General features: G+C 34.7%; 1 protein-coding gene across 1 annotated transcript; it reads right to left on the reverse strand.

Moving 5' to 3' along the window:
* Positions 1-1,201: 1,201 nt before the first annotated feature.
* LOC107057779 (uncharacterized) lies at positions 1,202-7,135 on the reverse strand. Its single transcript, XM_015302734.1, has 4 exons — positions 6,723-7,135; positions 3,901-3,974; positions 1,970-2,077; positions 1,202-1,839 (listed from the first exon to the last, which is right to left on the reverse strand). Exons 2-4 carry the CDS (start codon positions 3,970-3,972, stop codon positions 1,522-1,524), a joined length of 498 nt encoding a protein of 165 aa, XP_015158220.1. The 5' UTR covers positions 3,973-3,974; positions 6,723-7,135; the 3' UTR covers positions 1,202-1,521.
* Between the last annotated feature and the right edge of the window lie 10,626 nt (positions 7,136-17,761).

A 17,761-nucleotide genomic window follows, 5' to 3' on the forward strand; every position in this document is an offset into this window, starting at 1 on the left:
AATTTAAATTTTTATAGTTTTATAGTTTTAAAGTTTATAATTTAAATTTAAATTTTCAAACTTTTAAAGGGTGAAATTTAAACTTTTATAATTTTAAAGTTTGAATTTAAATTTTCAAACTTTTAAAATTTAAAGTGTGAAATTTAAATTTTTATAGTTTTATAGTTTTAAAGATTGAATTTAAATTTTCAAACTTTTAAAATTTAAAGTGTGAAATTTAAATTTTTATAGTTTTAAAGTTTGAATTTAAATTTTCAAACTTTTAAAATTTAAAGTGTGAAATTTAAATTTTATAGTTTTATAGTTTTAAAGTTTATAATTTAAATTTAAATTTTCAAACTTTTAAAGGGTGAAATTTAAACTTTTATAGTTTTAAAGTTTGAATTTAAATTTTCAAACTTTTAAAGTGTGAAATTTAAACTTTTATACTTTTAAACTTTGAAAGTTTGTATTTAAAACTTTAAAAGTATAAATTTTTAACTTTAAAATTATATAAGTTTTAATATTATTTGAGTAATGTTCGTAATTTTTTAATTTTAACAATTTTTTTTTAAATATATAGCCGTTGGGACCCGATTTCCGGTCCGTTACCGATCCGGAACGGGTATACATATTTTTTTCCGGAATTACCGGTTCCGATACGGTTCCGGTCCCATTGCCACGCTTAGGTTAAGTAGTGAAACTCTCGTGTATGATTTTCATCTTTAAGTTTGAAGTCTTGAAAATACTACCAGTAATAAGATGGAGGAAGATAAGGATGACATCAAGTCATTATGCCCTTTATATCCTATCGATACACATGCTACAATAGTTGAAGTAAAGATCGTGTTCCTGCGAGGGTAATGTAATCCTAAAAGTACGTCCTCAGTTTGGATTGCAGGATATTATTCGTTAGCTGGAATCACTAGTAAACATCGGTTAATCATACAATGGTGAACTCGGACCTTGTACACACCAGTCACAGTGTGGAGATGGTCATGTCCGAAGTCGTTACCTTAATAGCAAGGAGGGTAGTTCAGTTTTGCTTAATATAAACCCGAGAAATTTTCCCAAATTGCTGACTTCAATTTGATTAGTTTAATTAATTGGATCATAACAATCACGTCTAATCATAACCAAAACGGAGAGTAGGGGCGAGATTGACATACAAAGGAAAGGAGGCTAATCTTTTTCAGATACGTCAAGTTCAAGCATATTACATGAAAATTATCAGTTACACTTAATTAAACATAAACTTATATAGCTTCTATTTATACAAGTTACTAATATTCTACCAGATCCCAAATTAGCAAAACACACATGTATAATAATAGTATAGTTAAACACAAAACATCCACAACACCAACAATACAGTTGAAACATAATAGGCTAACTAATGCGAGGCTGTAGAGTTACCATTGTCATCAGAAACCGATGCATGAACCTTGTCAATGTTAGCAGTAGGAGGAGCAGCAGGTGCCACAACTGATGGGTGGTCGGTATGAGTATTTGGCGGTGAAGAAAGTGCTCTGTGTACCCCCATCAACAAATATAGGAAGCATGTGATCCATCAATATGGGAACCAATTGCATCACTAACTCCTCCACATTTCCTTATCGGTGTTGATGGAACATTCAAAAGGAGATTTCCTCTCAGTGTTGATTTAACATTCAAAAGTGTTGCTGGCGAGGTAGCATAAGAGGTATGGAGATTCGGGCCATGGTAGCTTTTTGCTTGAGATTCAAGACTATATACTCTTATCTTCTTTTCCCCTCCAGTGGCTTGGTAATATGCTTGACACTGATCATCAGTATCAGAATGACCCTGTGTTTGCCGCTGTAATATTTCATGAGATCGTTCCTGTAGAAGAGTTTAATAAATTAGTGAAATTTAAACAGTAAAGAATATTGAGCACTCAGTTTACAAAATAAAAGGAGACACGAAAGTCATATATAAAGTCAATATTATAATTATACAAAATTGAACTTACATGTACGATTGGGGATTGCTCACCGACTAAAGATTTACCAGCATGACCATGTGTATGGACGTGCAAATGTTTCTCACTTGGTGTTGGATCTCGACCCATTTCAGCAGCCTATACAAAACACATTTTCAAACTGAGGATAAATTGCAAAGAAGTTAAATTGTGAGCCTAGATCCAATAGTGACGACGAAGCTCATATACCAGTCAGGAGAATACAGAAGGCACGTCAGAGAAATAATACTCCCTCCGTCCCATTTTATGTGGCAACATTTGACCGGGCACGGAGTTTAAGAAATAAATGAAGACTTTGAAATGTTTACCAAATTGCCCTTTAAAAAGTAGACTCTTTTTTCTCTCTCCTCATAAATGTATTGGAGTATTATTTTAAGATTAAGTGGGACCAACAAGGATAAAAGAGGAATTGTACCTTTATAAACTTACCATATAAGGAAATGTGACATTCTTTTTGGGACTGACCAAAAAGGAAATGTTGCCACATAAAATGGGACAGAGGGAGTAATAGAAATTTTCAGCTAAATGAAGTTAACAGAAGCCACTAACCCACCTTTTCAATGATAGTCTTTTGGGCATACAAGATATGAAATATGTTACAAAACATTTAAACTTTTAAAAACAGTTATATGTGCCTTTCAAAAGTTTAGTTGTTATTCATAGTTAAGACTTACAAGTTAAAAAGCCAAACAAGGAAAAAAACTAATTACTATGTTAAAGAACTTAGAGGAGGTATCAAGCTTGACAGCGCAAGCCCCAAGTTTCATTCCTCTTGGCAATACTACAGTTTACAGCTTCTTTAGACTTGTAACTCTAACCTTCTTCTCCTTGTTATATCAAAATAGAAAGACAAGTTCTTCCTCAAGTATTTCTTTTTTTTTTTGATTTGCACCGGGTGTCCGAGTCTCTTTGAGCCCCGACTAATCCCGGGGGTGCACAGGCCCTCGGCAAGGAGTTTCCCGCAAGTGCACCACGGTTAATTCAGGTTTTACCCAGTCCGATGGCCCTCAGAAATTGTTTGCACCCAGTGGGTTTCGAACTTGAGACCTTGAAAGGGAGCAAACCCCAAGGCTCAAGTATTTCTTTTCAGTCCCAAATCAACAATTTGGGCTAATATGATCTAAATGTTGGTCAAGATTTTCGGCTAAGTAAACTATCAGAGCTCCACGGCTGCACTGGATTAAAACATGCTCACAAGTCTCTTGCGATGTAGACATGAACTTACAAAAGGCTAAAGCTATATCATGTAACTTTCAGATTATGTACTTCTAGTTTCTTAAATGTGTGTGCATAATGCTAATCTTTTTTTGGTTGACAGCATGCATGCTAAACTTATTAAAGATACCGGAATTCTTTGTCCATGCGACCTGTGCAAGGGAACTAAAGTGAGTATTTAGGGTGTGTTCGGTATGAAGAAAATGTTTTCCAATTATCCCATGTTCGGTTGGTTAAATATTTTGGAAAATATTTTCTCTAGGAAAACAAAATAAGGAAAATGAGCTCCCTAATGGAAGTAGGGGAAAAAAGCTCTACTAGGGACTTGATTGTGTCCTCCCCACCCTCCAACACACCTCATCTTCACTCCCACCCCCCCCTAGCCCTCGTCCCCACCATCTCACACCCCTGCCTTCCATAGTATTTGTCTGAATTATATACAAATGCTTTTAGGATAGTTTTTACTTACCTACCAAACACAAGAAAATAAGTTGTCTAGTAGACATTTTTCAAGAAAACATTTTCCTTCCTACCAAACACACCCTTAGTTTTTTCCATTTCTCTTGCTTCCCTTTTTCACACTCTACGACTTTAGTTGTCTTAATAAACAGTTGTCTTAACTGACTGTACTATCACATTTTGTATCCCTTCTATAATATTTCCACTGAAACAGTAGCAATGATGTGGATGTAAAGTGATATACTTACAAGTCTCTTGCGTTTCCTAACTGAGGATTTGCCTGCATGACCTGCGCTAGCTCGACCTCTACCTCGAGTCATATCTACACAAAAATATAAATACAGGAGGATATGAAATAATGCATAGGAAGAAAACATTCAACAGAGAAAAAGAACTGTGAAGATCTCATTTGTGCCCGACTTTATTGACCAGCTCTCTAAAGATCTCAATATTAAAATGAAGATTGGTAAAAGAGATACAGCAAGGATTCAAGAATTCTGACTTGGGAAATCAATGCCATCATAGATAAATTGTTAAATCCAACCAAACTTCACTATCATTCATTTATAATAATCTGACAACTGAAGATTTCTCTGCCGTTCCCTTTTCTTGACGCTACCTATTTTGTTCTCTCCAACTGCACAAACTTAAGATAATTGATTTTGAAGAATCTGCATGGTCTGTTAGTAAGGAGTATATTCTTGCCTGTGACTCAGTTTCTTTACTAGTAACACCTAACTACTAGCATTAAGTTTGCAGTTGATTGGGGCAATAGACACAAGAAAAAGGTAACTAAAAGAAAAGGGAAAGGCGAAAATGAAAGGAAAGATCAAAATGGTCTGAAAAGAAAATTTGAAGACCATCACAGTTGCTTCATGCACTCCCTGTGACATGTCTTGTATCAAAGGGGACCTGGCTATAATGCGACTGCTGAATGGTACAACAATAATGTCAATATGTAACCAAGTAGAGGGCAAACAATTGTAGTATCAAGTTAGAGTTGCAAGGAGGGTAGGCTAAGAAAATAGAGATGAATAGCATTCATCAGTAGCAGGATAAGGAACTGGAAAGCGGGACAGATAGCTATCTTATTATATTTTAGAGTAATATGAGCTACATGTTTTGTGTATTACTCATCCATTGAGTAGTGACAGCTGATATATTTATTTTATCAACAGCAACTGTTCACTGAATGGGCATGTGGATAAAATAAATGAAAAGATAAAGTAGCACCTATTTTCATTTGGAATGGAAGATTTATGCTATGCTATGCTATTCTAGAGGGAAGAACAAATTGACTTTAAGATCATATTTAAAAGAGAATGTCAAATTAAAGTCTTATGGTGGTGGTGACAAGTAACTACATCAAAGATTTTCAAGACTTTTTATACTCTAAAACCGAATTTTAACTTGCACCTTTGGCTCCAACCTCAAACTGGATTTATTCACCCTCACTTTACAAGAGAGTAACTCAATGGATCATAATAAACATGCAACTAATAGTTGCAGGTAGTAAATTGAGATTGCAATGTCAAAAAGATAGAGAACGAAAAAATCTAATAAGTGTACCAAGGAAAATATATACATATTTTCAGAATGTGAAACCTATAACTGCAATATGCAAAGCGTATGTTAAAGTTGTTCTTCTCCTGATAAATAAACTACTCTTTCCTAGATCAATAAGCTGTAAGACGATATCTGCGTGAGAGTCATAGCATTGCAAGGATACTCAATGATCTGATTAACGCAGTAAATTTTTTGAATACATATTTGGGAAAATGGAGTTATTTCCAGCTGCAGAATGGTAACAAATAATACACCCATTCTCGGAAAAAAAGGCAATTTACACCAATCCTTGATAATCTAGAGACTTAAAGACAACCTATGCTTCTGAAATTTAGTCCTACTAATAAGAGCAAATTAGATAGGCCACCTACTTAAAGGCAGTAAACAAAGAAGCAGTCTTACATACTTTGCACCTGATGATATAAACTTTAAATTCCACCCCTAGTTCTTCTAATTGTTAAAATTAATGAAATTAATTAGATGCGAGCTAAGAACGAACATATCTTAAGATGAACTGAAAAAGGATTAGATCAAATTTAATTAAGTTTCAAAAATTTGTATAACATGCTTAGGCTAGAGAAAGGATAAAGTCATGAGTCCAACTTTTCTTTGTTCTCTCCTGTTAGGTTCCCAACCTAAAAATTAGTTCACTAGTTTGTCGTTTCAATCATAATTTGTGCATCCTCATAGTTCACTCCAATTCTTTACATTCTTGTCCATTAGTTTTTTGTATACTTTGAACCTACAGTTTCGATTGTGCACCTCACCCAGGGAGCTGGAAGTTGGCAAAGTTACACTTTACTAATTCCTCACCTCCGCATCATGTATAACTTGGTTTGGATTTGCATCACTTCAACATTTTTGTTTATCTAGTGATATCACAGGGGAATAAAATATTGTCATGAATGAGCTAATATAATGTCAGTTTGTAATCAATACCAACTCTTTTGCACCTTTTTTCTTTTACTTCAAGAGGCACATGTAGCTGCTAAAACAGTTCAACATTTCCCCTAATAGTAAGCACACATATTCGCAATTTGTGAAATGAACAGGAAATGTATTCTCAGCAATGAAACTATACAACTACTTGAGAAAAAAAATACATCATTCTCTCATTGTAGAAATATACAGAACAGACAGAAATCAGATAACAGTAAATGGCCGAAAATTTTCAGTCTGCATCTGTTGAAATTATATCATCTTTCAAGTTACTGTACATTTTAAGAATTCCATACTTAACCTAATCTGGGTCCTTGTAACACACAATTATCAAAACAATGCACCATTTTAATAACCAGGAACTAGCAAAAATTCGATGTTAGGGTTTTGAAAGGAAGGTGAATTTCAGCAATCAAAGCAAATTGAGAAGTAAAATACTACTACAGAAAACTTACGGAGAGCGAGCGAGCAAGCAAATATTGCAGAAGGAATAGTAACAACAAAAAATCACCTGTAAAGAAACTAAATTGGAAGAAACAAAACAAAAAAGAGAAATATACACTACCTGCAATGGAAATTGGAAAACCCTAAATAGCAATATTTCACCTGCGAACGGCAAGAGGTATTTAAATCATAACCGGCGACGGAAAATTGCTATTGTACACTTTTTGACGATTTTCTTTTTTCTAAAAAAAAAAAAAAAAAAACTTGTGTCTCCATTTGATATGTGCAAAAGTTACATTGTGCTTTCTGCTTACTAAATTTTGTACATGATCGTGTCCCTAAAACTCAAAGCATAAAGTAGCAAAAATGTGTATTTCTTCACTGTTTCTGAGCATTCCATCACTAACATATGTGCCTTGAATGTAACTCTCATCAGTGTTAAGCTTAACTGCCTGTTGGAAATTTGATCCATTGCACTGCTCTACAAGTTCTGTGTTCAATTCTTGTTTGACATCTTACTCCATAAAATATGCTTTGCCAGTTTTCACCTGTTTGGATATGTGATATCATTTGAAATCGTGATATGAAATCCTTTGGACGAGAAAAATAATTCCAAGATAAAATTTCAATTTTTTTTAAAGAAATATTGATTTGGAAATTTCACATTTTTCAAAATATAAAAATTTATTTATAAGTTTATATTTTATAGAAAAAAAGTACTTTTTTTTTGCAAGAGTATCAAAAGAGTGATATTCACATAATATGAATATGATGACACGACTACTAATGATTTTGACCAACAAACAGCTCACTTACATTACACTATGATTTATGTTCACTTTTTTTTTTTTTTTTTTTTTTTTTTTTAAAAAAAAAAAAAAAAAGTGAACATAAATCATAGTGTAATGTAAGTGAGCTGTTTGTTGGTACAAAATACATTAGTAGTCGTGTCATCATATTCATATTATGTGAATATCACTCTTTTGATGCTCTTGCAAAAAAAAAGTACTTTTTTTTTGCAAGAGTATCAAAAAGAGTGATATTCACATAATATGAATATGATGACACGACTACTAATGATTTTGACCAACAAACAGCTCACTTACATTACACTATGATTTATGTTCACTTTTTTTTTTTTTTTTTTTTTTTGTATTGAACTAAAATTCAATTAATAAATGTAGTGTTTATTTATCTTTTAGAATAGCTTTGTGATAGTGCGTTACATTTTTGTTATAATTTTTTACTTATTTGGTAAGACTGCAGACAATTTTAATAATTTGTACAATTTAAGGAATTTTTATGTTATGAGCAAAAAAATACAATTTAAAAATTTAAATTGTACATCCAAACAAAAAATCAACACTTGATTTCAAATTATGATTTCATCTCAAAACAAGCCCTTGACTTTCACAAAATTTCTCTCTAAAGTATGCGACAAGATTAAAAATAATTTAGCATTGATTTTATGAAAAGAAGTTGTGTTGATTTCATTTTTTTTTTACTTAATCACGACGTCTTTAGTTGTGTATCGGACAAGGAGAATTTCAGTTTCTTTTGCCTGAAAACTATTTTCATTCTTACTTTCTTCGGTCATGGTTCAATGTCTGTTCTCGTGTCTTCGGAGTTGGATGTGTTGGCCATAACTTTCATGGATGTGGTTCGTAATTTATATAACATTACATTTGTCATGTTGTTCATAACCTCTCCTACTACTGTCCACTCTGTTGATAGCTGTAAACAAAAGTTTTTGATGGAAAACTTCTGTATAAATAGTACATCCGGAGATAAGATTCCTAAGTACAAATTCCCTTACTAAACATCGCACAATCTTCATCTTGAATGAGGTCTAAGTGCTTAGAAGACTTACCGAAATTGGAAAACAAACACCAACAACTCCAACGTCTCTAGCTTCGCTAAACAATGACTTGGAGGTATGTCGATCTATTATTTCCGTTGTTCTATTGCTCTGAATTCGCTTACCGGATGATATTAGTTTCACCAGTATTAACTCTAGATACTTTTCGAATTCAGTTGCCTTTACATATCTTTTCCAAAGCTATTATTCATTGCTTTTTATGATTTCTTTTACCTAGATATCACTCTTGTCACGTGCCACTTCAATATTTGTCCACCTAATCACAAATATTTTCATACCATATACAAGAGTACTTATATAAGATCAAGAGTTTATGATTTTGATTAGAGAAAAATCTATATGTTAAGGAAACATGAAAGGATTTATGTTATTACGTTAATATTTTTTCTTTTAGTTAACAAAGGTAATTTCGCAAGAACTCTACCAGGACAAACCTGGGTGTTTTGCATGTCTCATTTACAGATTTTTTGTTTCTTGTTTTAAATTTTAATATTTTAAAATCTGTCTTTTTTATATCAACTAAGTTAAAGTATTACCTACATAGCAAAAGTATAATAAAAAATTTACATTATAAATCTTTAGCCTAAAACTTAATTCGATATACAATCATAGAGTTAATATCTTAAAAGGTCACGAACTATAAGAAATTATCTTGAAAAGTCACTAAACTTTATTTTGTATCACGAAAATCACTCAACTTTACACTTTTATCTTCTAAAATCATTAAACTATATTTGTCCACCAAAATAAATCCGACATGGCAAAATAATTTTTTTTTATGCCATGTCATCGTGGACCCCACAAATAAATAAAATTATAAAATTAATTTATTTTAATGTCATGTAATCATGGACCCCACAAGTAAACAAATTATAAAATTTATTCATTTTTAATGTCTTCCCCTCTTAAATTTTGTTTTTGCAATAAAATTCATAACGCTTTTTTTTTTGTGACTATTTCAATCAAAATTTCTTTCTTTTCAACAACATTTAAAAAAATGCTAATCAACATTGGAAATAAATGTTAAATTCAATGACATTTACTATATTGCCTCCCGTGTCCACCTTGTTACATAATCATACTTGTACATCAATTTCAATATAAATAAGCAAAACACAAGTAACATTAGAGCATTTTTAAAAATATATTACATACTAGGCTGTTATGAGCACCATTGTTAGCCAAAAAAAAAGAAAAAACCACAACAATATATAGTGTCGTAATAGGTGTCTCACATAACCACAAAAAATTACAAAGATAATTTTTATACTTTGCTATGATTTCCAATCTTCTTCTTCTTCTTCTGAAGTTCAACAATGTACTCCTTCATGACTTTTCTCTTAAAGAGTCTGCCTCTCTTAGAAGTATGAGATAGTCTAGTAGTTTCGATACCTTTAATTGCAACTTCATCAACACCTTGAGCAGCCACTACATCAGTTTGAACAGCTATTACCTGTTCTTCAATTGGTGCCTTGTGAACAAAAAATAATAAGAAGAAATAAAGATATTGGTTGAGAAAGCATTCAAATTGTATTAACTTTAAAACAATCATTATCTGAGTTATGGTCGACTGATATGCCAAATTCAATCCTTGGTGATTATTAATCCACATCTCCGGGCGATACATATTTAAATAATCCCCGCCATTTGAAGCTGCTTCAGCTGGACTTATAGCCTCCAAATATTGGCTTGAAGATGATTCTCCGGCTTTGACAAAATTATAATGTCCTCTCGCATTATGTCCATACTTTTTGCAAATCGAACACATAACCTGTGTAGAACCTTTTTTGGATAGCTTTTGAGGTCGCCTTTTTACAGACTTCTGCTCAACTCTTTTTTCAGCTTTTCCAACAGCTTCAACCTTTTTTTTCTTCTGTAATTCTTCAGGCTTTTTTCCCCTTGATTTGGGCTTTCTTCCTCGCTTTTTCTTCACAATTTTAGGTGGTATTACCTCTCCACAATCCATAACCTCAGGCCAGTGATCTTTTGGATTTGTTGGATTGATGTAATGTGAATATACATTCTTGAAAGTTTCAATTGTGTAGAATGTATCCACATAATCCTCCACTCTTTCACTATTTCCAATAATACATGCATACGTATGAGGACATGGTAGTCCAGTTAGTTCCCATCTTCTACATGTACAACTCTTTGCCTTCATGTCAACAACATTAACTCCACCAGGACCATCTACCGAGACTCTTGGTCCCCCTGAATAATCAATTTTAAACCAAATTGCTTCCTTGCTAATCTTGTTCAATTTTTTCACAATTTTTGGGCAAATTGAACTATCAGACTTTGCAACCCAGCCTCTCTTCTTGTACATTCTTTTCATCAACTTGTTTTTTATCATTTCTAGCATTGTAATAATAACTTTATCTCTAGCATCAAGTATATACCTAAAATAAGTGCTACATTAGTAATACATATTATAAACTAATAACTATAATAACTACATACTCAGTGTAATCTCACAAGTCATGTCTAAGGGATAAAGTGTGCATAGACCTTACTCCAACTTAACATACATCAGTCGATAAAGGTGATCAACATAATAACAAATAACAGACAACAACACCATCCTAACAAGAAACTTATTAGTTGATATTTCCAAAGACAACCTCAGCCTGACAATGTAACTTATGCAATTACCTAAAGGCATAAATAACAACGTGATGACCAAAAAATAAGTGGATGAAAGTATTTAATTAATTACCTGTTAAAGATTTCACACAAGTTGTTGAGTAACATATCACATTTTGTATTTGTTCTAAACAATGCTCTTGTCTAACTTTGAAATGGCCTTTCTGGGTTATTGAAACACTCTCTTGCCGCTTTGTCCTCTTGGTCAAGTTCTTCCATGCATTTCTGGAAGATCACCTTGTTGCTTGCCCTAGCAGCATTCCATACCAAATCCTTCAAAGCTTTGCCTTTATGTTTTTGCTTGAAGTTCTGATACATGTGTCTAACACAATTTCTATGTTCAGCTTCCGGAAACAAATCTTTTACAACTCCAATCAGACCCTACATAAGAAACAAAGTAGTAACATATGTATTTTAAACAGAAAAAAGAACCAAAAAATATAAAAGATTTTTACTCACTTTTTTCCTGTCAGACATAAAGGCAATGTGGTGACTATTTATGATGTCTAAATCATATTCAAGATTGTCAATAAACCAGCTCCATGTTTCTTTACTTTCTGTTTCAGCTATCACATCATAAGCAACTAGAAATATACAATCATTTGGGTCTATTGCCACAGCAGATAATAAATTTCCTCCGTATGTGCCTTTTTGCCAGCAACCATCTAGGCTAATTAATGGCCTACAACCTGATTTAAAAGCTTCCTTGAGTGCTCTCATACACACGTAAAATCCCAAGAATTTCCCCCCATCTCTCCAAATTACAACATTAGATCTAGGATTAGATCTCAGCAATTCAGCTCTATACGATAGTAGCTTGCCATATTGAAGACCCTCATCACCATAAATCCATTTTAATGCTTGAATTTTAGCCCTCCAAGCCTTCAAATTTTCTATAGTATAATCAAAGTCCCTCCTTACTATTTCAACAATACCACTAAATTCAAATACTTTCTAGCAATGTACTTGGGAGAAAAGTGGAAATTATCAAACACCTTAGCACCTTTATGTTTCAGATAAAGTGACTTGATCTGAACAGTTGGATCACACTTATTCACTTTACTAGCATAAATTCTAAAGGGGAAGCCATCAACCTTACACATACAAACCACCCTCTGTTGATCATTGGGCTTAAAACGTAACTGCCTTCTTTTTCTAATACCCAATTCCCTGCAAGCTTCTTTGAATTGCTTGAAATTCTTAAACTTCATCCCTAATGCAAATCTAGGAAAATTCTTGTTTTTACCTTCATCATATTCTTCATAGATATTATTTTTCAAACCATTGTTTTCTCCTTTATCAAATTGAACATCATCATCAGGCAATTCATCTGAATATGCATAATCAGATTCAACATCAGCATTTTGTAAAGGTACTAAAATTGCAGAAACTGGAACATTGACACTTGCATTTTTTGGTCCTCCTCTAAGCTTCTTGACTTGTTGATGAGGTACTAAAATTTCAGAGCTAACTGGTACATTCACACTTGCATTTTTTGGTCTTCCTCTAAGCTTCTTGACTTGTTGATCGTCAATAAGAACTTGTTGATCGTCAACAAGAACTTGTTGATCGTCAACAAGAACTTGTTAATCATCAATAACATCCTGGAAATCGTCATCTTCATCGGACAAATTATAGTCTGGATCACTAAACTCCTCATCCATTTCATTAGTTACATCACCTCTAATACCTTGTAAAACAACTTTCTTTGAATTTTTCTCAATTAAAAAGTTTTTGTCCACACCATTATCCTCCCTATTATCAACTATTGTATCTTCAATGTCAATATCGCTAACAACTTTCAAATTGTTTGAAAAATTCAGTTCTAAAGCCTTTGGAGTTTCAGGAAAACATGAACCAGAACTCTGAAATAAAAAAGATAGAAAGAATACTTAGCATTAAATATTTACTTCATACTAATAATAGTATAATCATAAAAAATAAACAAGTCACTCTTACAAACGAATAAATATTAATCCATAAGAATAATTTATAGCCTGAATGAAAGAAAAAACCATATAGGCTAAAACATGAATTTTTAATTTTAGAGCACTGAAATGGATACTAAGGTTACAAAGACATTAGATAATAACAACCTGGTACACAAATTCAACAATGAACTAACCTCCTTTAAATATAGGGGAAAAAAATTAGAATACAAAAAGCCCTAAACCCATTTCGAGATTCTACAATAAAAGGACAATATAGTTAAAAATTTATATTTTTCACCTCATTTTGAAGTAGGATTGGTTTAGCAAGCGCGTAGTGGTCCCTTTCGTCGGTATTAGAGGCTTGTGGGTGCGGAGGGGGGACCATTCTTTTACAGATTTCATCACATTATTCCTCGAAGAAATGAAGGAATCCATTGTTTATGAAAAATTTCAGCATCAATAATCTTTAAATAGACTTTACAACACCTCTTTGTGGATGAGAATTTTGGGAGAAATAGAGAAAGAAGTAGAAGAAGGAGGCGGGAGATTTGGGCAGAAATAGGGTTTTACTGTTTAAGATGAAGACAACTTGTAGGTGGGTTGGTATATTGATAAATTAATTTTACAATTTTATTTATTTGTGGGGTCCACGATGACATGTCATAAAAAATAATTTATTTTGGTGATAAATATAGTTTAATGATTTTAGAAGATAAAAGTGTAAAGTTGAGTGAGTTTAGTGATTCAATATAAAGTTTAGTGACTTTACAAGATAATTTCTTATACTTCAGTGACCTTTTAAGATATTAACTCTACAATCATATACATTGGGTATTCATTAATATACTGTAATGACCCTCCTGGTCATTTTTGTGTTTTGACTTCTGTGTATCGTTTAGAGCGTTCCTGTAGCGACCCCAATTCATTTATGACTTGCTGAGACTGACAGTTCGGTCACCTAGTCGTTTGTTTGGTTTTAGTGCGAGTTTTTGTGTTTTGGAGCTTATGAACCTTGAACGATCATTTTCGATCAAAAGTTCAAGAAAATGACATCGGAATCCAATTCTGACGATTCCATCAGCTTCGGAAGGGTCATTTTAGGATAGTAACATAGTTGGCATGACTCCCGAGGTTTTCAGTGTGAGTCGGTGCGATTAGGCGTTTTAACTTTAAGTTTAAGCCTAAGTTTGACTTTGGTCAACATTCTGAGTAAACGCGCTCGGATGAGAATTTCGTCCACGCGGTTAGCTCCGAAATGTCAAGTTTGGTCTAGATTGACCTTTCTTTTATGTCTTGAGATTTTCGATATATTTCTGAGCTTTTTTGTGGGTTTTGACTTAAAATGACATTTGGGTGTGGGACCCACTTTTTGTCAAGATGACCTCGTATGGAAATTTTTACTATGTCATTGAGTCTGAAATATCGAATTTGGTATGTTTACATATTTCGTTTGTGTGCACGGGATTCCGAACGAGTTCGGAGCACCCCGTCGGAGGTTTTAATTTTGGAAAAGAATTGCAGAAAATCTGTTATATAATGCAGATATATCAGCAAACATTCCCAAACCTTAAACCCTCATAACTCTCTCATTTCAAGTCCAAATTCAGTGATTCAAAGGTTCATACTATGAGGTTTTTCGCAAGGAACGTGTTGGTGAGCTCGGATAGTTATTTGGGGTCCCCGTTTGAGGTAATTTTTGTAAAATACCTACTGCCACTACTCCTTTTTGTGAGCTTGATTTTGGAATTTTTGATACTTGCTTTCTCAGCTATTTTAGGTCCGATTTCAGTGATTCTTGAGGCTATCTTGAGTGGTTTTTCGAGGATAATGTCGTGGTATTGTCAGAATTCTCTGTAGATCTCCAGTTTCTGGTAAATATACTGATTCAACTGCTGTCCCATTTCTAGTTCTTGAGAAGATTTGGATTTTGGTTGCATGTTGATATTGTGTTGTTCCCGACCCCCAAATTGTGTACCATTTTGGGACATGAGCTGGGGGAACTGGTTAGGATTCACTTTTGGGGTTAATTTTGGAATTTCCAATGCGGGTCCCACTTTTCCCGTTTTGACCCCAAAATTGGTCCATCTCCGTTTGTTGTGATTTTGGTGTTTAAACGACCGTAATAACGTTGTGACTCTATTTTTGATAGCGGGGCAGCGTGTCGAGACCGTTCGGAAAGGGAAAGCTCCGAAGAAGTGATTTTGGAGCACGTGTGATCGGCCTACAGATAGTCTACGGTTTACCTCTCTTATATTGAACTTGAGAGTGTGAATGCATGTTGATTAGTTGGGGTTTGTGTTGGTAGTTATTGAATCATGCATAGGTGTTTAGAAATCATGTTTTGGCCTATTTCAAGAATTATCGGATAACTGTGAGCATGCTTTGTGTTATTAATTGACCCTCTTCGCTATGTGAAGTGCTTGCATGCGTAATAACTATTTATTTGAAGCATGTTGGGCCATAGTTTAGGTTTGATTAGGGCTTGCCTTAGAAATACATGATTCGGATCCGATAGGCCTTAGTTTTGCCCCGACGTCGCTCGGCCGGCTTAGATCCCTGTAGACTGGTGTAGCAGACTTGAGTCTGATAGTTTGGGCTTTAGCTAGGCGATACGCTTGCTCCGATGATAGTTATCCTTATTTACCTGATGTTACGGCTTCACGAGTTAAGTTGGCGACGCTAGTTCTACTTCGCGATTTGAATTTGATTTTCGATTCAGTTCCAAGGACTTACATTGATTGGCTAAGTATGATCAGTGTTCCACGGATATTTATGAGTATGGATCGATTAGGACTCTTTCAGCAACTACATTGGCATCTTTATGGAGCATCCGATTTAAGGTCCGGCCTCTATTGCCTAGATATCTATAGAGAGCATCCGGTTAGAGTTCCAACCTCAAATACTTGATACTTATGATTGGTTACTTGGGTACTTCTGGTGAGCATCCGGTTCGAGGTCCGCCGTATTGTCAGATTCTATTAACTAGGGTTGAGGTTCTGGTTCGATGTTCTCCATTCTTGGGTTCTTATATGCAATTCTCTTTAGTTATAGTTATTCTGTGTACTCGTCGGGCTTATGGGGGTCCGTTCGGGTTTTTATTTAACTTGCGCACGAGTGTACCTTCTGGGCTTATGGGGGCCCAGTTAGGTGTAGTTAGCTTATAGATTACTTTAGTTAGTTCTTTGTACACTCGTGTGCATTCCCTTGTTAGTTAGATTTTAGTTCTTGACTTCGGTTTGTGTTATTCCTTCTTTTCATATTGCCTTTACTTTTCAAGTTCAGTCGGCCTATGATGCCTACTGGGTACCTGTTGTTTTGGTACTCATGCTACGCTCTGCATCTATTTCGTGATGCAGGTCCGGGCACTAGTAGCCAGCGTTGATCGAGCTTGGAGCAGACTGATCCGGAGACGGGAGTGAGCACACAACGTTTTGTACTATTTTAGTCTCCATCTGTGTATATAGACTTGTCATTTACCTTTCGAGAAAGCTCAGTCTCTGTGGTCCACTTTTGGGACTTGTACTCGTTTTGTTAGTAGCTCTGTACTAGTGACTTCCAGGTTCTGGGAGGGATCTTTATTTGTATATATGTTTTGGTTTGCTTCAGCCTGTTTATATTGTTATCTTAAATTTTGCCTACTCTTGTTTAGTTTCTGCCCACAGGCCCATTACTTGTTGTTCCGGGTTATGGGTTGGCTTACCTACTGGTGGGTTATAGTAGGTGTCATCATGATTCGAGGAATCAGGTCGTGACAAGTTGGTATCAGAGCCTCAGGTTCACCGGTCTCACTTGTACAGAGCTAACGTTTAGTAGAATCTTGCGGATTGGTGCAGAGACGTCCGTAACTTATCTTTAGGAGGCTACAAGATGTCTTTAGGAAAATTTCCTCTTTAGTTTCACTTTCGTGCAACGTGTGTCCTATTGGTTCCTGGAAATCTCACTTGTTTCACTCTTTCGCAGGATGGCTCGCACGCTAGGCGGTGCGGTCTGGGGTGATGCACTCGGGCATGCAGACAGAGCCCCAGCTTAGGGTAGACGCTGACCTCGAGATCGAGGCATGGCCGCAGCACCGGCCCGAGATAGGGAGGAGGAATCCCAGGCAGCATATGTACCTCCACAGCCAGTGGGGCCGGGATCAGCCCAGCCCCCACCCATACCAGCTGCAACTGTAAGGACCCTACCGAAGTCATATAAGTCGATAACTCACGAGATTTTTGTGCATATATATTGTCCTCACATTAGAAAAAAAAATATCTAACTTTCGAGTACTCAAACTAGGTGGTTCATGCTTCACACCATCATTCAAAATTAGTGGTAAATTTAATATATTACAAGACTTGGGCTAACACACCCCAAAAGAACAAAACACATAGTCATACTTATATTACAACCCATGGTGACATGATCAAATTCGTCCTCAAAACTTCATGTAAATATACAACACATAGATCATGTACAAGTCCCAAGGTTTATGCAAAATATAGATGTCTATATGCAATTGTGATCTTCCATCCCCAATGGCCAGCTTCATGCCTCCTCTCGATCATTCCCTACGATAGAAACAACTATCGCTAAGCATATAGCTTAGTGGTGCAAAACTATAGTTTTGGAGCCATCCGATTCACAAAACAAACTTTCTCAAGTCATGAGCAACATAATTGAACATAATTAATAAATCAAGTAAACAATATATAAAGAGTATCAAGT

This window comes from Solanum tuberosum, unplaced genomic scaffold (assembly GCF_000226075.1).
Source record: "Solanum tuberosum cultivar DM 1-3 516 R44 unplaced genomic scaffold, SolTub_3.0 scf00378, whole genome shotgun sequence".
Taxonomy (NCBI): Eukaryota; Viridiplantae; Streptophyta; class Magnoliopsida; order Solanales; family Solanaceae; genus Solanum; species Solanum tuberosum.

Excerpts from the sequence above, each read along its gene's own strand:
- LOC107057779 (XM_015302734.1), bottom strand. The coding sequence starts at position 3,972 with ATGACTCGAGGTAGAGGTCGAGCTAGCGCAGGTCATGCAGGCAAATCC. Across the intron at positions 2,078-3,900 it reads TTAGGAAACGCAAGAGACTT|GCTGCTGAAATGGGTCGAGA; the intron begins GTAAGTATATCA and ends TGTTTTGTATAG. Across the intron at positions 1,840-1,969 it reads AGCAATCCCCAATCGTACAT|GAACGATCTCATGAAATATT; the intron begins GTAAGTTCAATT and ends ACTCTTCTACAG.